This window comes from Lissotriton helveticus, chromosome 5_1 (genome assembly GCF_964261635.1).
Source record: "Lissotriton helveticus chromosome 5_1, aLisHel1.1, whole genome shotgun sequence".
NCBI classification, from domain to species: domain Eukaryota; kingdom Metazoa; phylum Chordata; class Amphibia; order Caudata; family Salamandridae; genus Lissotriton; species Lissotriton helveticus.
The window spans coordinates 322,937,997-322,961,478 of NC_136065.1; the positions used below are offsets into that span (position 1 = coordinate 322,937,997).

Here is a 23,482-nt window from a genome sequence, read left to right on the forward strand (position 1 = left end):
AAAAAATGAGGTTCTTGCCGCCTCATGGGTTTAAACATATTCGATAATAAATATGGGTATTTATATTCCTAAATTGAAAATCAATCATCTAGCCTTGAAAAAGGTAGTGTAGTTAGGTGATGTAATACATACAATGGCAGAGGCTTCCTCATAGTTGATAGCATGGATTCTCACAGCAGCCAAGTTAAAAGGAATCATCCTGATCGTACACAGAAATAAAACACATTGATATAAAACTGTTTACGTTTCAGAATTTTAAAATGGTTCTTTAGTTTATAAAAAAGGCCTCATTCACTTTAAAGTAAGGTTTTACGTAGTCCTGCAAACACTCAAATAATTACCTTGAGCAGCATTGATTAGGATCAAGGAGTCTGATTGTTTCCCGATGCCTCAAATATTCAACCACGGACACGCACACTGTAGTTATTATATGACAAATATTTATAAGCTGCAACACAAGGTTTTTAAGCCGTTGAACCACCCTCCCACTGCCCTCCCCCCCCCCCAAAAAAAGAAATCACGCCTGCCTCATTTCTAAAATAAAAATAAGAGAAACAAAATCATAAAAAATTAAATCCACAAGTCGACCAACGTATTACCTGGATCACAGTCGCACAAATAGTTATTAACCCCAGTGCCAATGCCTGGTGCCCCGAGAGTCCCAACCGTTTTGCCTGCTTGCTGTCCAGAACTATCACTAATTTGGTCTCAGAGTGTGCCTCAACCTCTGGCCCCAGCCTCATTCCTGGGCTATGCTCCTCAGCACGTACTTGACCGTGTAGGCAAAGGCTGCAAAGCCCACAATGACAAATAAGTTCGCTAGGGCACCTCCCAACAGTCCATGATTGCGGTTCGCCTGCTGAAGACCGGGGTGGTTGGCAGCAGCCAAGGGCACATGCCCATTTAGTAGTGCAACACCGTTTTGGCCATGGTGGGCTTCTGTGTCTGGGACCACGTCCGGCAATGGGAGGGTTTGCGGTCGGTTGATCAGGTCCTCTTGTGCTTTTTGCTTTCTTTTGATCTCCTGCAACAGAAAAGAGATTTAATTGGGCATAAGTTATATGTTACATGTATGAAGGATCGGTTAAATTCATATTAAAAGTACCAGTTTGCATCAGCCCAGTATGAAATGCAGCAAGTCAACTCGTGAGGCTTTTTATTGCAACAAAATCACAGATTTGGAGTAACATTTAAGAATTGGGGAAAAAGACTCATACTGAGGAACTAGAAGCATGAATTCATTAACAAGTTGTGCCCGTTTCGGACTCTAAATTGTGTGACTTTCAGGTCACAAGACAAAGTTACAATTTGAAAGTATTTGTATATGTATTTTTACTCTGATTTTAATTAGTCTGTCTAGCCAATGACATTCTTGCCATCCGTCTAAATGGGTACTTAAAAAGGAGATACATCTCATCTTTCTCACCTGCTGATACTATTTCCTGGTTCCAACTCAATATTATTACGAGGGTTATAGCTTTTCTTTTGTTTGTTTTAGTAAATACACCTCAAAAGTGTACGTTGTAATTGATCAACAAAACTAGAAAAATATTTACAAAAAAGACTGGCATTGAATGTATGAAAAGTTGAAGCGTGCTACAAGAAAGCGGGACACCGTTTTGGCCATGCAATGCAATGCAAAATCTAAGAAGTATAAACAGGCAGAATCGATTCTAAAATTGTGAAAGAATTGTTTGCAGGTACCATTGTAGGGTCCCAACTAGGGATAGAATCCAGTGCAGTCTCCGAATAGCTAGACTGCCAAACCTACAAACATGCCTCACTTGCCTTCTAGTCTTGAAAAGGTCGGTCATTGGGTAACTGTTGCAAGGCTGGAACTCAAAGGATCCTGCCCAGTTACGAGTTCAGTGTGACAAGAGACTACTCGTTACACTTAATCTCATAGGCTTTATAAATGCCACATCTATAAAAGCTGGCGAGACTCAATGATTATGGAAATTTACAATACGAGGGCCCAGAAGGCGGATGGCATATAGATTAATATCCCTGTTTGATGTTTCTTAAAATTATTTCAAAATCTTGAGGAGGGTCCTTGAAGACTGGGCCAAGTACAACCAATTCCTTTAGTAAAGGCTAGTTAACCCTTACTACTATCCTTTCCCAAAGCTATATTATGTTAAACCTAGAAGTACAGGCAATCTAAGTGTTGCTAAGTGGACTTAAAATCCACATTCTCGTCTGTTTACAGGAAGCTATAATGGCTAAAAGTTGAATGAAAACAAGCCATCTCGGATGCCATTTATCTTTATGAATTGCCTTCCATACTATACTTATATGTACACATGGAGGGAAAAAAAGAATAAAGACTCAATGGTTTGAAAACGTTGGTGTATAGTACCTTTCCTTTTTTTCCTCTTTCTATATAACTTTACAGGCAATTAACAGTATCCCTCCTAAATTAAATGGAAGACATACTATTCTTCAAAAACGTTGACAATTTGGCCATTATGCATCACACTCTGGTAAGACTCAAGAGACAACTGGATGTGTTGAAAGCATATTGCATCTCTAATAATTTGGAAGTTAACATGACATGCTGTCCTTCTGCCACTTACCTGCAGGGGACAGGACTACAAGACCCACACTGCCACTGGACTAGGAGGTGGGGAGAGGAGAAATGCTCTATTAATTACCAGTAATCTTCATTACTCCGGGTCCAGTTGTCCTCGTCCCATTCATAACAAAGTGGAGATGACCATCTCCCGACAGAAAAAAACAAGAGGAATGTGGGACCCTAATACTGCCCCTCCCACCGGGAGTACATAAGCAGTACTTACCCAGCATCCCTCCTGTACAACCAAGCCCAGACAGGAAGGCCGGCCGTCCCGGAGGGAGGGGGGGGGGGGTGTATGAATGGGACGAGGACAATGGGACCCGGAGTCATGAAGGTTACCGGTAAGTGATAGAGCATTACCCCCAGGTCCCTTATGTCCTCGTCCAATTCATATCAAAGTGGAGAATACCAAAGCAGAAACCGGCCTTCCACACCCATAAGCACACCCAGGAAACCACAACAAAAGCAGCAACCCAAGGGAGTACAGAGAAGGAGGGAAAGGGAGACCGCTGGAAACAACCGGCCCGCATCCCAGAACAGGACAGCAGGGACAAGGACTGGAGACAAACAGAAGGCCAAGGCCAACCAGAGAAACTGGACAAAGGGCAACCGGGACCAAGACACAAAGGATACGCCAAAGCAACCCACCTGACAAGGCCGCAAAGCCCAGAACCAACAGGAAGGCACACAGGACCCGGCAGCCACACGGACACAGAGCAAACTGAGACAGCCCCGAAGAATGCTAAAGAAAGAAACGGCCAACAGAGCGCAGGCACAAGCACATAGACCAACAAGGAAGGAGAAAGCACAGGCCAGAAACTGAAAGACCCGGCTCCAAAGAGTCCAGAGGAGGAAAACCCACAAAACCCTGCCGAGGAGGCCCAGGTAGAAACAAGAGGCCAGGAGCCGAACAGGAGTGATAACTGAACCAAACCGAAAGACAGGAAAGGGGAAAGGCACCCGAAAACTCCAGGAGGCCAAACAACCCCACAGGGAAGGAGGCCACCAACCAAACCAGGAAGGCCACCAAACCCAGAACAGCACGGGCAGAGGAGGCCAACCCAAAGAACACTGCCCAGAGACGCCCCCAGAAAAAAAAAACAGCCGAAAGCCGACCAACAAAGGAGAGGCCAACAAGACCGGAAAACAACAACAAACAAGCCCAACAAGGACGGGCACAGAGCCACCGGCCACAACCCCAGAAACCCTCGACCCCAAAAGGGAGGCAGTACGCAAGTACAGAGCAACCGGGAAACCCCAGCAGCTCCCAAACCATGCACAGTGGGCAGACAAAAAAACAGGAGCCAACACGGCAAAGGACCTCACATGCACCCCACACCGAGGCCAGGCAAGCAGCAAGGGCAGGAGCAGCGGAAAATAGAAACGACACCAGGGTGCACAGCACCTAGACCAAAAGACCACAAGGCCCGAACCCAGCAACACCGGAGAGGAGCCAAGCAAACAGCACAAACCAGGGCAACAAACGCCAAAGGAACCAGGAAGACAGGACCAGAGCCAAGCAATCCGAACCACGCACGCCCCACCAAACCCCGAAAGGAGCCCACGCAGCGCCCAGGCCAAAGCAAAGGGCAGGAAGGAACAGGGAACCACCAGCACACCACCGCCGAACCACACAGAAGGCCGGAAAGAAACTGAGGAAACCGCCAAAGTGGAAGCAGGAGGAGGCAGAGAAGGCAGAGGACCAAGCAGCAGGAAACCCCCAGACAACAAGCTGCCAGGAGGGAGGGCCCCACAGAGGTAAGAGCACCACAGAACCGCACACCAACCAGAGATGGGGGGGGGGCACCCAAACAGACCCACACTGGGAGCAAAGCCCGGGGAAGCAAGGGAGGCAGAATCAAGCCAAAACGCCCGGCAAAACACTTCCAACAGCAGCTCGAAAAGGGACCGCAAAGCTAGAAAGCCCAGGAGGCACAGCCCAAGGCCAACCCGAACCAGCAGAAAGCCCTCATACCCAGAGTCACAGGACCCCTGAAGGACCCACCAGGATGCGGCCACAACAGCAGAGCACCCCGCCAGGACACAAGAGAGAGCCCAGGCAAGGAAGCAGACGCACCAGAAAAAGGGCAGGCGCAGCACACCCAAGGCCAGGCCAGGACACCCGCAGCCGCGACACCCCGAGAAGCAGGAATGCAGAGGGGCAGAAACGAAAAGCAGAGAAAACCGCGACAGGCCAACAGGAATCCAGGGGAGACAACAGGACATGTAGCTCAGTGGCAGAGCGCATGCATCTCTGCATGAGGCCCCGGGTTCAAACCCCGGCATCCCCAAGAGTACCCGCTGCTTAACGCGGCAAATACCAGAAGGCCAGCCAGTCTACAATCCAGGACTGGCACCAACACGCAATATCTATTGCAGACCCAACCCAAGGCACACTCTATCAGGGCAACGAACCCCAGGAGCCGGGCGGGGCGTGAAGAGAAGTACCACCACTCCAGCCCAGCAGGAGCAGCACCAGCACACCATCCATTCTGTCGACAGACAGAAAAAAGAACAAGCGGGATGCTGGGTAAGTACTGCTTATGTACTCCCGGTGGGAGGGGAAGTATTAGGGTCCCAGTATTCCTCTTGTTTTTGTCTGTCGGGAGATGGTCATCTCCACTTTGTTATGAATGGGACGAGGACAAAAGGGACCTGGGGGTAATAGAAGTGTGCCTTGAGCCCGCTGCGTGGGACACGATATTCTTCCGTCACTTACCTGCTGAGGCCAGGAATACAAGGCCTATACTTCAGCTGAAATAGGAGCTGGGGAGAAGAGAGATATAAATGAACCTTGAGCCTGTGAAGCGGGACAAGATTGGGCCCATCTACATCTGACCATTACAGATCAAGGCTGGGCCAGGCCACCCCACCCCACTGTCTTTTTGTCCAGAGGCAAAAGCAGTGAGTGTACTTAGCTAATCATAGGGAAAAATAAGGCAGCAGGCAATACTGGCACTCACTTTTTGACCAGTACTGATAATTCCCTTGCAAGGGCAGCTAGCGTCATCAGCACACTGTCCAGCAGAAGAAGCAGGCAGCAATAACAACAGCAAGTATTGACAAGGTCCTCGATTCTCATGATGCTGCAACACATTTTCTAACCTTCCACTCCCTTTGCCACTGTCATGGTACATCAGCCTAACAGCTTGGAGGTCTATTGAAGAAGCATCTGAGCCCAATGTTGCATGACTTTAGGTCCAACACTCTTCTTGTTAAAATCTTAGCTCTTTATGATAGTCCCTCCATTATGGCTAACCATCCACGGTCATCCAGGGGTACCATCGCAGATGCAGTTGCGATTCAATCTAGCTGGATGACAGCTGACAAACTTAGTTTTGCATTCCTGTCAAGGGTAATGCTGTAGTTTTGGGTGATAGATACTCACGCCCCTTAAGCAAGTCATCACGGCATCTGCCAATCATTAATTTACCACTCCAGGCTTGCGCTTATGTTCTCACTTGGGGCAATGTTCCTCCTCTTGATGACGAGGTGCCGGAGTACGTCTCTCAGCTAAAGAACAAAACCATACATTGGCTTTCTAGGCACCTTGATTTTAATCCTGCAAATTACGATTAAATCCTAATGGTGAGAAGGGTCTTTTGTATTAAGACAGCTCCTAAGACATACAACCAAGAAATAATTGTAATCAACTTTACCAAACCAGCATGCGTCAGCCACTTACGCATCTACTCCAGGATATCAAGTGCATGGTTTAGTAGTGTCCTGGTTTTACCTCTTAGCTATTTCTATAAGCCCATTGGCAATTATCCAGCAACCCATGTTAATTATGCGATAACAATCTTTTGCAACTCACGACACTGTATATTTAATGACATGACCTATCCCCCCCATTTTTTCTTTCCACCCCACTCAGCGATCACTCCGTGGTAACGGAGACCCTATCTTTTTTTTCCCCTGTTTTGTCCCGTTTGACCTCTTGTCCCCAATGGGGTCCTGTTTGGATGTTACGGTGGCAGATTCCACTGCCATATTTGTTAAAAAAATTTAATATGTTGAATTGGAGGAATGACCACATCCGATATTCGGTACTCCTGATCACATACCACACCTGGTGCTACCACACGCTGCAAATCAGGAATTAGGTAAACACGAAACAGAGCCACAAGTACATGCCACCTCCCACTGAACTTTACTCCACGACGCCCTAAGGTTGCGTTGCCACGCATGTAGAATGCTATTACGCCCATTGCAGTTAAGTTATCTATGAACGTTGTCATAGCCTTTCTAATATGAGAACTGGTACACATAGCAACTGTTTTGCTGAGAGCTGCCATTGTACTACCTTGTTTTACCTCTTTTATGTGCAAATGTACGTGAAATACTTCCTATCCTTTTATATTTGCATTGTATATCTGTGTATCAATCAACTGTCTACATAAACCAATAAAATATATTCAAACAAAAAAAAACGTAATCTTTTGCAACCATGGTCTTGACAGCACTGCAGAATAATTTTTTTTACCACTACTGGCCTGCCCAGACGTGGAATGAAAAAGGAGGAACTCTAATCACAATATTTTCCAATCCATTGTTGACCCAATTTTGAACAATGCATCAGTCTCATCAGAGGTCCCGATCTCCATTTCACATTTAGGCATCCTAGTGAATAGGATTAGCTGGAATATTGCTGGCCATACTTGCATAATCAGATCAGATGAATGAGTATCGTTTATTGAGAAGTTCAATATTATTCTTTTAAAGGCAACTTGGGAGGTTTCGGATATCTTCCAAGATGGTTATTGCTGTTACTCTATTTCAGCACAACTTTCTAGCTCCGGTAGAGCAAAGGGTGGTTTATCCATCTGGCTCAGATTGTCATTCACACTTAAGGTCTTTCCCGTTGATGTCAAATGTGATGCCATACATTTTTTTGTTATTATTTGTACTAACAACTTCAAATTCTGTTTGCTTAACTTTCATAAGAACTAATTTTCTGATGCCAAGAATAATAACTTCCAGAGTTATGAACAGTCTGTCTAACCTGTATAGGCCTTCGGCAAATGGACAAAATATGATTATCTTAGAGAATTTTAGTGCAACTCTCCTGGTGCTGATATGGGTTTCACGTATGTCTCCACTTTATAATGTAAAAACGAGCGTCCCAATCTTAGAGACTATGAGCTAGGCAATTGTATTCTGGAGCGTGATCTCAATGTGCAAGAACATGACGGTTTTAAGAGCTTACAGAAGCACCGTTTATGGCGGGGGTCCCTCATCTACTGTTGATTGTGTGTTTATGACTCGATCAATGATGAATCTTGTTTCTAAGAGTGAAGTTCATAATCTGTGCACTGGGGCCCACAACCCTCTCAGCATGTTTATCATGATTCCTTCCTCTGATTCTCCGCATTGGTCAGCCCAGAGCATCATGCTTCACTCCAAAAACGTGGGTTTGCATTTTGGGTGGAACCTCCCTAAACCTAATATGTTTCGCTTGTCTTTGAGCAAGGGAAATATTGATTGGATTTATAAAATTGTGGAGGCGCTTTCTGCTGTTAAATGCTTGGTTATGAAACCAATGTCACCCAGTACAGAACAATCTGCCCGATGGTTTAATGTGTGTTCTCTGGCTAATAGACACCGGGAAAAAAGCCCTTGCTAAGATTTCCAGGTATAAAGCAAAGGTGGTGCATCTTAGGCTTACCTATAAATATGTCATTAGTGCCAGAAAAACGGAGATTGGATCAAACAATCTTCAATTATTGAGGGCAATAAGAATAAATGCACAAAGTTCTAGTACACAGTTCATAAGATTCAAAGTGGGGATAGTGTTCTCTCTTCTGTCAGCTCACACATTACTGCCGAACAGCGGGTTACCCACTTTTCTACCATTAACCATATGATCGTTTAATCTGCACACCATACCTCGAGCTATGCTCCCAACGCATGGAGTTCACATCTTAGAATTGAATTAGAGGAGGTTGTTGAAGTTTTGAAGCAATGCCCTTTAGGCAAGGCTCCCCAAACAGACCGGGTTCCAAATTACCTTTTAAAGTGTAATAATGAAACGTGGGCGACTCTCCTAACTAACTTTTTAAACAACTTTAATTCCTTCAACCTCCCTTCTTCATGGTCGGCTTCACTGATTGTTGCAATTTTTAAAAAAGACCAACCAATCAGACCCTTGCTGTTACGGGCCAATTTCCATCATTGACTCATCAGCCAACGGTTTGGGCATTGAGTTCAACAAAAAAGGGCTTGTGTCAATGATGGAAATATCCTTAGCATCTGTAAGTATTGATTTAGAGAAGGTCTTTGCACTATGGAGTAGCGTTTTAACCTCCACCTTTTCATCGGGAAATATGTTGTTGCTAAATGCAGGCCTCTGTACTTGGCCTTTATCAACCAGTTTAGTGCCTTCGATCACATTAACATGCCCAAGCTGTGGTCTAGGTCAGTGGTTCTACCTTTTTAACTTCATTACTTTACTTTTACTTTATTACATCTTTATTACGGTTATAAAACCATGAAAGACCATAAAAGACAGCATTTCATGTGAACAATTAAAAAAAGATTTTAACAAGAGTGTTAAAAGAATAAAATACATTGATAAAAAAAGATCATTCACAATTAGTCAAAAATCACTGATAAAAAGATATATTTCATTAAGGTTTTAAAAATTGCATACGAGCCCACCACATAGCAGCAAGGAATCGTGAGGTAGCAAAAACTATATGCATTCTGGTGTCATGTTTTAAAAGCCTAAACACATCTATACAATGGATGGCACCAAGGTTCTTGAATACTTGCTGTAATTCTCTTCTTCTAATCTTAGAGTAGCCTTGGCATTAAAAAAACGTGTAATTCGGTTTCCTCAGCTAGACCACATGCAGGGCAGGACATGGGGGCATCCTTAGACCACATATTAAGAAAAGAATGCAAGGGGAGGCAACCATGACGGAACTGCAAATAGAGTGTCCGGGCAATGGTTGGATGAATAAAGTCCAAACACGGCTCTAATTGGTATATGGTTTTTATAGCCAAGAACTGGTGAGCTAAAGAGCCAATCTTGGGGTCTTCTGAGATATTATCAAAGTTTGCAAAGTTTGCCTTCCAAAACCAAGTGGTTAAATATGTTCGCGTGACCCTGGTGTGGGCAATTAGAGGACTTGTCCATAGCTCGGGACAGCCCATCTCATTTAAGCTTTTTTTGATATGCATAAGCCAGGGAAGCTTCGCTGCCCCCAGGTAGGCTAAGTACCTCTTGGAGTTTTTCTCTGTACTCCGCTAGCTTGTTTGTTGCCCACAGACGTCCCCAGTACAATAGCGGGCACCTTGCAATTTCCTGTGCGATTGGTCACACCCCCAAATCCATGTACAAGGGCAAAAATGGGAAGGTTCGCGGAAGCCCTATCAGTTGTCTAAGAAAATTGTTTTCAGCATGCGAAATTGACTTAAGGTTCGAGTGCCCCCAGAGTTCAGCCCCGTAAAGAGCTGAGCTTCTGGCCTGCATCTTATAAATCTCTGTGGACGGGGTCAGGGGTTTATGAAAGGACTTTCTATAGTGCTTGGACAAGCCCCCAGCTGTCTGTATTAGCCTTAGATTAGATATGGCCACTTGGGGTTTCCAGGTCTTATTTTCATTTAGGGTAAGACCCAATTAATCAAATTCGGTTACCATTTCTAACAGAACACCATTCATGCGGAGATTAGATCGAACATTCTTACTGGGGTTGAAAACCATAAATTTTGGTTATAGTACATTGATTTCTAAACCCCTATCCCTGCAGAAATCGCAAAAGGCATCCAAGATTTTCTGTAAGCCCATGGGGGATTTTGAGAGGAGCAAGGTGTCGACTTCATTACTGTAAGCAGACTATCCCAACCAAAGCATTTTTGATATCTTCCACAGCAAAAAAATGCACAAAAATATATAAACAAACATTCATCAAATAAATACACTTAAATATTTTAGTTAGGTCAATCTGGTCTCCTTGTCGGATTTCCATCGAAATATATCTGCTAGAGACTGGTATGTCCAGAACGGAGAATACTTTGACGCTTTTGGTTTAGAAAGGGGAGTACAGCAGGGGTGTATCCTAGCTCCAATACCTTATATTCTGTATATTGACAGCCCGGAAACTCATCTGAGTAGTTCCATGATTTGGCCATACTACGATCTGCCTAGAATACATGGATGATGCTGTGCTGCTAGCATGCACTCCTCACAGCCTGAAAAATATGGTACTGGGCTTCACCAATTTTATCTCTGGCCTGGACATGTATATTAATTATGTGAAGTGTCATGGCTTGAGGTCGGAAAGCCCAAAATTTATGTTTTTAAAGCATCAATTCTTGAAAATTGTCTAAAGTGTCTAGCATTCCCTATTTAGACCTTTGGTTTGATATTTCTGACCCATGGCATCTGAACATTAGAGCCAGATGTCAGAACCTATGCAGTCTATTGGTGCACTTTTCAATCTGCTGTGGGTTTGCCTCTCAGTAAAAAAGCCAGTGTTCTTAGAGATCTGCAAAACCCAAGGTGTGCCTCTCACAATGTATAGAGAGGGTGTATGGGGGAATATCACCTGGTGTTGTGTATCCAAAGTGGAAATAATCGCTTCTGTTGGATAATTCTATCCCTACTGCCTTGCTGTCCTTATTTTATCTGCCATTAAGAGATGGGCTGATCAGATATTTACGGTCTTATTCTGCTTTCTCCTTCGATGTTGTTGCTATCTATAAGGTCTAACCCCAGTGCATCATCATTTAAGTCAGCAAGATATCAGATTGCCCTTGTTGCAATTCAGGGCTGAATAGCGCCTGGCTATCTTATGTTGGTAGTTGCTTTACCAAACTGGGAACGTCTTTTCTTTTTACTGACCCAAGCATGATATGGAAAAGTGACGAATCCTGACTGAAGCACACTTTTATAGAATCCAACCGCAAGGAAAGGAGCTCCCTAAACTGACAAATGTTCAATATTTCCAGTTAAAAACTAAATCAAGGAATGGAGCCTTATTACTCGTTTCTAGTCATTGTGAGCGGACTCTGCTGCTTAGATTCAGGTTGGGCTCCCTCCGTACATTAATTTGCTTTCTATTAGGGCAGTACAATGGTGGCGGCCCAGCCGTTTGCCCTTGTGAAGGCATATCCCCCTAAACACTGATGAACGTTAATTTTGTTTGTGAAATGTACTCCTTTTAGGCAAAAAGGCTTTCATAGCCCATATTGAAATCAACAATATTGGAAATTATTGGTTGTTTCTTTCTTTATGTGCAAACTCTCAGAGGTCACAAGACCATCCTCGCCGTCAGATGCTTTTAAAAATGTATTATCCTATGTTATAAAGGTATGGATTTTTAACGTTTTTATGTACTTTAAAATTTGTATCTACTTTTATAATTACTGAACAGAATCGAACAAGGTGTTTCTGACTAACTAGTTAACGCAACAAAAACAATGGCCCTTCACTGGATAGTAAGACATGCAAGTTTGGTTGGAAATTAAAGAGTTTCATTTTTGGAAGGATAAGCTTATATATACACACATTACTGGGAGCTATCTTTATTGGCAAATTTGAGGAGCATGAGAAACTGGTTATTCGTAAGCTGATAACTGTAATAAAAGGGCCTGTATAGATTTATTAGGAATCTTGGAGGTTACTTAAAGATGCCAACATTAAATACCTAGTTGTCAAAGGTGGTCCTATTTGAAAAAGTTTGAAGGAATGGCTTAGAGATGTGTATTCAACTTGTCACCACCTTTTTTGGTGGAGGCCTTAGGATTAGAGTTGGGCCTACATTTGATAAGTTTGAAAAATGAAATTGTACACATCAAATAAGTAGCACTCACTGGGCAAAGCACTAAATTGCTGGTTGTAGATAGCCTTAAAGAACTAGCTGCTAGCAAGTTACACTTTTGAACAAAACAACAGATAACGTGAGCAGGTATTTTGTTTTCTCATATGATCTCTAAATTAACACAGACATTTATTAAAGGCGAGCCTCTTACTAAATAAGAAGACTGCATGAGAAAGCAAGGAATTTGTGTTTAAATTGGATAAACATTTTTATTCAGAATAAACAAGTCTAACCAATTTTTTTGCATCTGAGAATGAAATTGGTCAGCTTATTCTACATATGGAATATTTCCAGTCCCTCCGTTAAAAGAAATGCTACGTTTAGAAGGTCAATTTATTAATATATGCAACATTAAAAGAAAGCAAGCGCCTGTGTTTAGGCGCAAGTCTAAAAAGCCTGAAGAAATTTCACACCTTCTATTGTACCCACATGAAGAGGAAGATACATTTAAAGTAATTATTTAACATAGCTGTAGTGCAGACATTGTCTGACACCTCCACTTTGGTATACAATATGTTCGCAATTGCAGTTGCACTATGTCTAAGATATAATAAAGAAATAGTTTGAAGGTGCTCAGGTTTGTGAATATCATTTCGGTATGAAATTATATTGCGACATGTTTAATGATTCTAATTGGGTGTTTTAAGACATCACAACCATAAAACGATGTGTTTATAGGTGACAGATGTATTTCTTTTATAAGTAATGAATTCTTTTCTTTTTATAACTCTTTGTTGAGAAATAAAAGAAAGACATTACAAAAAGGAAAATTAAATTTCAGGTGAGCACATTACAATTCCAACACATGGGGCATTGTAGCAAAGAACAGAATCAAATACAACAACATTTAGTGTAGGGATCTTGGGGAGTCCTGTGCCTCTGGGACCAATATTGGCGTAGGTGGTTCACAGATCTCTCCTCTATAACTATTCCATGCGCCCCATATCTTACCCCACTTCTTCGGGCAGCCCCTGGCCACAAACTGCTTTTTCCCTAATCATGCACCAGTCAAGGTCCTCCGCCCATTTGGTGACTCGGGCGGCTGACTGGCTCCCCAGAGCTGAGCTATATTCCGTTTAGCCACCATATACGCCAACGTCACCCACTGTTTCTGGTACGCATTTAGATCAGTAGGCTCCCACACGTTCAACAAACACCTCCGGGCCACCGGTCGTATCTCCACACCCATAACTCCCCCCAGCTCATCATGGATCTTCGTCCAATACAACTGTATCTTGACACAATGCCAGAGAGTATGCATTAGAGTACCGATTTCCCCACACTTTCTCCTGCATTCTCCGCTCTCAGGTTGTCCCAAACGGGGTCCAGTTATATAGGATCTATGGAGTATCTTCAGTTGCACCAGTCAAAGTCGCATCTGGATGGCGACCACCTTTGGGAAAGAGGCCGCCTCTGTCCAGTCCTCATCGTCTAGTTCTAACCCATCCGCACTCCATTGGGCTCTAATCCGCACCAATGGGTTCTCCATATTATTGACCAATTTCCTGTATATCAGGGAGATGGTTTTTTGGGGGATAAATCCATCCAATACTCTGTCCCCCAGGGGCGATGCCTCCGGGAGCACTGTGTTTTTAGGGATGTGGGTGGTGAGGGCATGTCTCACTTATCGATATCGATAATATTCGTTATCATGCAAACTATATTGTTTTTTGAGGGACTCGAAGGTGTGCACTGTGTCTTTCCCCCATACATATGTTATTTGGGCAATTCCGATAAGATCCCACCTATCGAACCCCTTCGATTTCCACAGACTACCCAGCTTCTCAGAGTTTAGCAGGGGAGTGGCTAGCGTCAATTTGCCTTCCCACCCTACACCTGTATTGGCTGCGTGCCACACCTGGATCGCATGTGCGGTTGGACCAGTCAACGGAAATCTCCCGGGCCTGGAATACAGAGCTCTCTCCATTAACCCCCCCCCCCCACGGGCCTGGCCCTGGTCCATGGCAGAGCCTGGATTTCCGGGGAGTCAGTAGACCATGTGATTCACCGCCGCCAGCTGTGAGGCCCAATAGTACTTCTGCAGATCTGGAATCCCGATCCCACCGTCATACCACGGGAGTGTCAATTTACCGAACGCTATACAGGCCCTACCATCCCACAAGAGCTGCCTCTGAAGAGTCTCTATTTCCCAAAAATATGCCGCCGGGACCGGAACCATCGAGTTCTGTAAAAACATACAAAAACCGAGGCAAAGCCATCATCTTGAAGAGCATAGCTCTCCCGAGCAAGGAGAGCGGAAGGGTTTTCCAGCGCTCCACATCTTTCTTACACCTGTTCAATGGGGAAGTTAGATTATTTGCGTATCGTAACTGTGGATTGAGCGTGATAAATATACCCAAGTATTTAAAGCAGACGGTCTCAATATGAATAGGGCACGCCTGCGGAACCACCTGAGGGCCGCCCACCAGAACAAATAGCACCGACTTTGTCCAGTTTAGGCCAGTCCGGAGTACCAACCAAAAATGGCAAGCACATCCAGAAAGTTACGAAAGGAGTCTCTGGGTTAGTGAGGTAAAGCAAGACATCAGCCGCATGAAGCGAGATCTTGTCTTCCCAGTCAGGTGACCATCGTAAGCCCCGTATCGATCTATCCCATCTGACCTTGGCTGCCAAGGGCAAAAAGCAGAGGAGACAACGGACATCCCTGTCTCGTGCCTCTACCTAAAGAAAAATCACCAGACCTGCAATTATTAACTACCACTCTGGCTAGGAGTGTTGCGTACAGCAAGCGAATCCAACTGATAAACTAATTTCCAAAGCCCAGCTTTGCCAACACCGGAAACAAATATTGCCACTCCACTCTATCGAAGGCCATTGTGGCGTCTAAAGATACCAACACCATCGGCTCGTGGATCTTCGGGGAGCCGCCAAGGACGCCATGCAGTCTACGCAAGTTCAGTGCCGTGTTAAGACGAGGCATGAAACCGGATTGATCCGGGTGGATGAGGGACGTGATCACCTTGACCAGCCTAGTGGATAGGATTTTCGCTAGGATTTTGGGCTCTGCGTTGAGGAGCGATATGGGCCTATAAGATGAGCATTATGTCTTAGACTTACCAGCTTTGTATATGACCAAAATATCGGCCACTCGTTGGTCATATGGGAGCTCACCCTTCTCCTTGCTTTCCAAGAACATGGCTCGGACGTATGGGGAGAGTCTACCAGCATTCAGTTTATACAACTATCGGTATCCCGTTGGGGCCTGTCACTTTGCCGGATTTTATCTGCCTGATCGCTTGAGCAACTTCGTCGTTTGAAAACGCGGAGTCGAGATAACTCCTGTCTTCCTCTGACAAACTCGGCATGATGATATCTCTAATCATTTCGCTATTGTCGGCTTCTGTAAATGCACTACTGGTCGTGTAAACTTTCCTGTAATATACTGAAAACTCGTCTGCCACCGCCTGAGGATCCGTGATCCTACATGACTCCCGCCCTTCCAACTCTGGTACCAACCTAGATGCCCGCTACCCATGCTCAAGCCATGCAATCAATTTACCTGTTTTATCGCCGTGCTCCTATATACGGCTCTGGACGGCTTTTTTATGGGCCACCACTCTATCCCTAACGAGATCTTTACATTCCTCCTGTCGGAGTCTTAGCAAGTGGAGCCCCTCCGGAGTAGACGACTTGGCCACCCTCTCCTCCAAAAGAATAACCTCCGTCTCTTTCAGGGCTACATCTGCTTGTCTTTTCTTCTTCTTGCCTGACACTAAGGATAATACCTCGCCTCTCGCCACCGTTTTGTATGCTTCCCAGAGGGACTGCGCCGAGTCAACAGACCCCACATTTTCCAGGAAATAACGGTCTGACATCTGGAGCAGCTCTTTTTTAATGGCTGGGTCTTTTAACTGCCAGGCACTAATGGGAGCTATCCTCCCCACTGCTGGCAGATCAGGGGCAAGCAGCACCCATAGTGGAGAATGGTCAGAAATGCCCCTCCCAAGAAACTTGGTTGCCATTGCCGCAGGTAACAAAATATAATCTATCCTAGATAAACTACCGTGAGCTGCAGAAATATGGGAATAGTGTGTCAATGTTGGGTTGCGTAATCCCCCGCTATCAACCAGCCCCAGCATTTCTAGAAATTCTGGGAGCCACCTATGTGTTGATCTAAGCACCTGCGGAGGGTTGCAGTCCATCTCTCCATCTAGGACCGCATTGAAGTCACCACCTAAGACTAGACCACCAAGGGGCAACGTGAGAAAAACAGCGGCCTAATCTCGGAAAGTCTCGGCCTGGAGGCCCGATGGCACATATATAGACAAAAAGGTAACCGTCCAACCCTCCACCTGCCCCGAGACTCCCGCATATCTGCCCCTTTGTTCCACCCAAGTAGCTTGCACCGACAGAGGGAAGGAGTTCTTGACCAGAACACAGACTCCCCGAGAGCCGGTGGTAAACCCAGCATGCACCACCAATTTATACCCCCCTTTATGGAGGGCCATGCATCTATTACCGACTAAGTGTGTCTCCTGCAGTAATACCACATCCGGGGAGTGACGTCTGATAAGTTGGCTGACCATCCCTCTCTTGATCTTGTCACCCAAGCCATTCACATTCCAGCTCAGAACTCGCATCCCTGATCCTCGACTACTCTGCCCCATTCAACCCATGTGAAGAATGTCTCGATACATTGAAGTCACCAGAGGCAAAAAAAAAAAAAAGAAAACCAAAAGAAAAACAACAATAAAAAAAAAAAAATACCCATCCCACCTCCCCCCACCCTGTTCACGGCATTTGCCTACCCCCAACTCGCAGTGTGCCTGTCGCCCCATACTTTAACTAATAACTATCTAAATATAGATCAGAGGCGGAAGCCCAACCTCCGCATCACCGCCCCCGCCCATAAGAAACATATCTCACGCCTGGAGCCATACCCCGCAGAAGAAAACAACTACACAGGAACACAGGATTAACTAACAAGCGGTACCCCCCCTCTGCAGCCCACGCTGCTCCAGCTACGGTGGTACTTATCATTCCTGTTCCTGAGCACCATGTCCATCACCGCTGCCCCCTGGGGAATCCCCTTGAGGGGAGAGACCCTCCAACCAATTCGAGGCAATCTCTGGGTTGTCAAAGAACCAGGCCTTCCCCCCCCACTTCAACTCGTAATTTGACCGGGTATAACATGGCATACTTGAGACCCTTATTCCGGAGCCGTTTCTTGACTCCCATGAAACTCTGTCGCCGTCTCTGGACCGTCTGAGTAAAGTCCGGAAAGAAGGTGAGGGTGGAATTCTCATAACTCAGGGGAGCACCGGATCTAGAAGCCTGCAGTATAGCGTCTCTAGCTCTGAACTTGTGCGTCCTCGCAATCACGTGGTGGAGCCCCTGGCTTGGGTCGCCCTCCCGGAATTCTATGGGCGCGCTCTATCGTAAAAAAGTTACTCAATCCTTTCGGCTGCAGATGTTTAAGGACAATGTCTTCAACAAAGAGATCTGGGGTCAAACCTTCAGCCTTCTCCGGAACGCCAATTATCCGTATATTATTCCTCCGAGCCCGCCCTTCATAATCATCCAGCTTGCGGCTCGCCGAGACGCTGGCCTCCTTGAGTGCACGAACCTCCCGCTGCAACTTCGACACATCATCGTCAAGCTTGCAGTTTTGATATCAATCGATTTGACCTTCTCACTAGTTTTGGTGAGATCAGCGCGGAGCAGGTTGACTTCAATGGACACAGTGTCCAGCTTATGATCTAGTGATGCCATCTGCTGCCCCAAAGAGGCCTTAACACCTGCAATAGAGGCCATCACGTCCTGCAGCGTAGGTTCCAACACTGAATCAGCGGATTCTTTACTTCCTCCCAACGTGGATGTTAGATGGAGACCCACTCAACCAGAAGGATGGTGTCCACCGACAGCCCAGCAGCCCGGAGGGGCGCCCAGCATCAGAACGCACAGTACATCACCAGTACCACCAGGCAAAATAGGGACGCCCAGAGAATACACTGCCAACCATACCACAATCCAAGGAAGGCCACAGGATGGTATCCGCCAGCACCTCAGGTCTTTGGGGAGGTCTCCGAGCTCCGTCGGTAGTTCGGGTCCCTCGCAGCCCACCTACTGCACCTTCGTTAATATCTAGACCCCCCCCCCCAGCCAAGCAGGTGGTTGGCAAAAGCAGCAAAGGGGCCTCCTTTAGCAAATATGGGCAGTGTCCGTGGCCGTATATGCCTCAGCCCAGTGCCTCTCAGTGTACGGCGCACCGTCCCACACAGCCGGGTCCAGTCAAGTGCAGGGCCCTCCAGGCAGAGCACAGTCCGGTCGTGAGCCCCGTGATGGCCAGGTAGGGGGACAATTCCGGCCCCAAGGCTCTCCACAAGCACAATGACAGCCAGGGGGACCCGCGAGCACACGGATTGCACCGCTACAGCTGTTCTCGGTCGGGGGTGGGTGGGGGGGAAATGCACCTCAGGGCCGCCACCCGGCCCCCGACAGACGCCGCACACCGACCGGATCCCCGCCGCCACTGTCCAGGGGTCTCCGGTCGAGTCTCGTACTCTGGGATGCGAAGCGGCCGGGAACTTCCGGCCGGCGCCGCTGATGTTGACAGGCATGGCGCCGGCCGCCTCCGCCACACGAGTCCCCGGCTTCTGTGAGCATGGAGGCCCAATATTCACCGGCGCGGTGCTCCCTACGGGCCCAGAGCGACATCACCGCACGCCGCTCGCACTCCGCCGGGTCGGCCCCTCAAAAGCACCGCAGGATTTTGGCAGGATGAAGGGAGGCGAGGCGCGGGTCATCGGGAGCTACTGGCCATCTTGGATGCCCGCTCTAATGGGAATTTAAGTAATGAATTCTTAATGAACTAGTTATTAAAAATGTTAAGAATTAAAATAAACTTAAAGGAACACCTCCAGGCAATGCATCCAACCTAACAAGCCATCCTTTGGCAAGTATAAGCCTCTCCAATGTACAAGTCAAAGGGAAAACCAATTTAGAGGATCTTAAGTGATGAAAATCCCGTCTGAGCATACCCTGCCACACTTATGGCGGCCAAAGCGGTACAAAAGGGGGTGGTGATGGACAGAGCATCCGAACCAATCAAACACTCACACCCAGTCAAAAGATCTGGGTTTAATCCATCACCGTTCTTTAGCCCACTATGCCACCCCAGTTCAGACATGGCTATATGCAAATCAGTCTGACCCTGTGCCTCATGGGAACAGTCCAGCCCGAACTGCCAAGCCATGTCTTCCCTGGATCTGGGTTTAATCCATCACTGTTCCGTCCATCACCACACCCCTTTTGTACCTCTTTTGGCCACCATAAGTGTGGCAGGGTATGCTCAGACGTGAGTCCCTTGCTCACTTTGCCACTGGATTCAAGCAAGCCGGGCTGAAGACGGCTGGAATGCCAGAAACCGGTCCTCTGAAGCTTGTTTCCGGTCCAGAGAAGACATGGCTTGGCAGTTTCGGGCTGGACTGTTCCCATGAGGCACAGGGTCAGACTGATTTGCATATAGCCATGTCTGAACTGGGGTGGCAGAGTGGGCTAAAGAACGGTGATGGATTAAACCCAGATCTTTTGACTGGGTGTGAGTGTTTGATTGATTCAGATGCTCCGTCCATCACCACCCCCCTTTTGTACCGTTGTTTATTATTTAGAGCACCAAAACGTCCTGATTTCCAGATTATACTTTGTGTTGTACTGTACTACATATAAAGCATTTACTACCCCCATCTGGGACACTAAAGCACTTACCCACATGGATTGTATGCTATTACGCGTAACGGATGTGAAAGGGTGTTCTTAATTTGATCTCGTATGGCAAAAGTGTTACAGGACACAGCGCTAGATGAAGAGATGTGACTGATGGGCACACACTTGATGGCTAATAGTATGTAGGCAGCCTTGAATGGCTCTGCAAGTCTTAGTTGTGTCTTAGACTAGTTAATCTAATAAGTTAACAATCACGGTGGACTGTAAGCTAAGACCTTATGAACATGAGAAGGGATGGATAGGAGGTCAGAGAGTTACATTTCGGCCAGAACATATTACATTAGATATTTTTTGTGTGAATGTCGTCCAGTGATTTCAAGGAGTACAGTACATGGTTAGCCAGGCCCTACAGGGCTGGCCATGTTTAAGCCCTCTGGTGGTCAGCAATGAGCAACATATCTCTTCAGAAAGTCATAACGCGTGTCCAGATAGTGAGTGGAGTGGAAAAATTCCATGGAGTGATAATGGTACTGGAATATAGGCGAGGCCTGTTGTGGATCTGCCTGGCAAAGGCAAAAGGGATTGAAGGGAACAATAATAAACAAGGAATCAGTGAGGTTTCAAGACTTTATACCACTTATCTGTTGACTATGTTTAGCAAAGGGTAAGATTCTGCCCGAAATTCAGAATTTTTGCAATGTGGCCAAATTTGCGTATGTGTGCTCACAACTTGGGTATTTCTTTTTGAGATGTTCACTTTCTACCCCAAATGAGCATGGGTAGTTGCTGGGCGGTACTATATGTTCTGTGTAAGATATTCTAATTGCCACTTTCAAAGGGTGCATCAACTTTGATACAGAAAGTTTTGCTTTTGATCTTGTGCGAACTACTTACAGGTTAACACAATCCTGCCATCACCAAAACGGCCTGGTCTAGGCCACAATGTACGTCCAAACTTGCATGCAATACAGAATCAAAATCTGATGCAAACAGAAATATGCCTTTCTTACCTCCACTACTTCTGGAAACAGCTCACAGAAAACTTTATCTTTCAAATTAAATGCTAAGCTTTGAGCGGCCAGCTGTCTCTTCTGTAGGGAGATAATAAAAGACAACACAATATAATTATTATTATAAAATAGGATTAAAATCAGAGTTTCTTAGATTTGAACTGCTGCACTGTTAAGCGACACTAAAACAATACCTGTACCCAGAGTGGCTTTTTATTAATTAGCAAGAAAAGCTAAAAAATTGTAAGTACCGGATCCACAACTCATCTCCTTCCTATTTGTGCATGGCAAAGCAATGGGCTGATACCTCAATTACGTGGTTAAACCTATTTTGCAAGCTTCACAATAACTATTCCAGCTAAATGAAGAGAGTTTAACACAGCACATTGTTTTGCATGTGGCCAAGTCTGTCTGGAGACACCTGCCCACGTTAATATGGATCGCTGTTTCCTAATGGGGCTCGTGGGTACCTGGAATTGGTCGAAAAACAATAAAGGCATTCTGTCTTGTACCAGCTTATTCACATGAACCACCCCAGTTAACTTTTTGGTGGTATCTGGATGCCAGTTTTTGTATTAAATTATTTAAATGTTTTGTGATGCGCCTCCTTGTGATGGGAGCGACTTCAAACAGTGGCGTCACTAGAAGTGACTTTTGGGGGGGGGGGGCAAAGCAAGGGGATATTTATAAAACTGGAGGGGCCACAAATAACAGCTAATTGTGAAACGCATCTGTGCGCATGTTTATGCATTTACAGTAAGCAGCACAGAACTGCCCTCAACTCAAGTTAAACATGTAATGTTTTAATTCTTTTTGGGTAGTAAGCATAATATTATTTCCAGCCCCTCAGTTCCATAATTAGTTACCGCCAAGTCTCTTTGCACAAACCCATTGTATTGCGTAATAGTGACACATTCTGCTACTGATCATCAGACTTATCAGTTCTGGCCATCTTCTTGCCTCTAGTATTTTCATACCCTCCTTATTCATCACCTTGTTTGCTCCATGTGTCAGCTGGCACTGTGTTGTTTCCAATTGTAAAGTGATTGGTACAGACAATCTGGGAGGCAGTAAAATGCTTCCCAGGTAACTTTTGCTGTACTGTAGTAAATTTGACCTTTGATTTGTAGTAAAAAAAAAAATAAAAAAAAGTGTGAATGCATGTTTAGTAGTACAATTGCTCAAAATAACCTATAACTTGGCCATACTCCCTACTGAGGGAGATAGATAGATAGATAGATAGATAGATAGATAGATAGATATATCCACATATATATCCACCAAAAAAGAGCGCTCCTTCCGGAAACCAGAGATCCTAGGGAGGTGGCGCGTGAGCCGGCAGAGCCATTGGCAGTCGTCCGTAATATAAGGCAGAATAAACACGCTCTAAGGAACCACAAACCAGCTACACAAGGTACGATAGATTTATTGCTTCTTAAATCCAAGTTGTGACGTGTTTCGGCAATCAAGCGGCCTTGATCACACACACATAGCGTATTAGGCTGCAGGGACACTCGAGTACATAAACCACAAAAGTAGAGCTGCAAGTGAGAAATTGGTTAATATGTATGGTGACTTTTTTGTTGGTATTGGTGTATTCCGCATGTCTTTGCCCACTAAGGGGATTTTACTACAACAAAAGGTGTGTTATTCAAAGGCATTTGTTCATTCAATGTTGGGGCATCATCTACCATCAAGATTAGCAATGTCAGGGGGGGAGGAGCCAAGCAGCCGTCTGAAATGGCCGCATAGTCGCTCGGCTCCGCGAGCCCCTTTGCCCCACACGACTATCCTGCCGAATATCCTGACCCAAAGTGCTCTCCTTTGCCTCCGGAGAGAAAGCGAACACCTACCGTCTGCTTCCGGAGCGTCTACGTGCCGCAGATCCTGAGAAATCTCCCCATCTGCCTTGCGGCCCGTGTGATGGTGGAACCGGGGCGTTGATTAGGCGGGGCCTCCGGCCTCGGCCGCAGCATCGACGGCCGTCGAGGGTGGAGCGGTGCCTCGCCGGTGGGGGCCGATGTTCTGACCGACCGCTGCCAGCGGTAACGACACGAACTGATCGACGTGGACCCTCGTGGGACAGAGTGGAGGCGTGGGATCGGAGGGGGCGCTTGACTCCTGCCCCCTCCCCAACGTTTGTTGCCCAGGCATAACTGGAGATCGCTCTAATATCGGTGGGCGACTCCCGGGGCCCGGCGGGACTTTAGCCTTTTGGTGGCTCTCCTTTCTGGACCCTGCCCCACAATTTGTTTGTCCTGGAGATGCATACTGCGGTGTCCCCACGGTGCGGCCCGCTCCCTGGATCTGTGCAGGGGACCGGCGCCGATCGGCTCAAGATGGCGGCTGGCGCCTTTCTTCGCGGCTCACGTCCGGGCCGGGCG

At 46.1% G+C, this 23,482-nt stretch overlaps 1 protein-coding gene across 2 annotated transcripts in view; it reads right to left on the reverse strand.

Moving 5' to 3' along the window:
- Window positions 1-239: 239 nt before the first annotated feature.
- Window positions 240-23,482, reverse strand: part of UBE2J2 (ubiquitin conjugating enzyme E2 J2) — a 166,884-nt gene continuing 143,641 nt past the window's right edge. Inside the window, exons 6-8 of one of the 2 annotated variants that reach the window (XM_078642381.1) lie at window positions 21,099-21,179; window positions 5,964-6,088; window positions 888-1,024 (exon numbers count right to left, since the gene is read on the reverse strand). In XM_078642381.1, coding sequence (XP_078498507.1) covers window positions 6,005-6,088; window positions 21,099-21,179 — 165 coding nt within the window. In that variant the 3' untranslated portion in view covers window positions 888-1,024; window positions 5,964-6,004. Of the gene's footprint in view, window positions 1,025-5,963; window positions 6,089-21,098; window positions 21,180-23,482 lie in introns of both variants that reach the window. The other variant, XM_078642380.1, reaches the window with a different exon arrangement.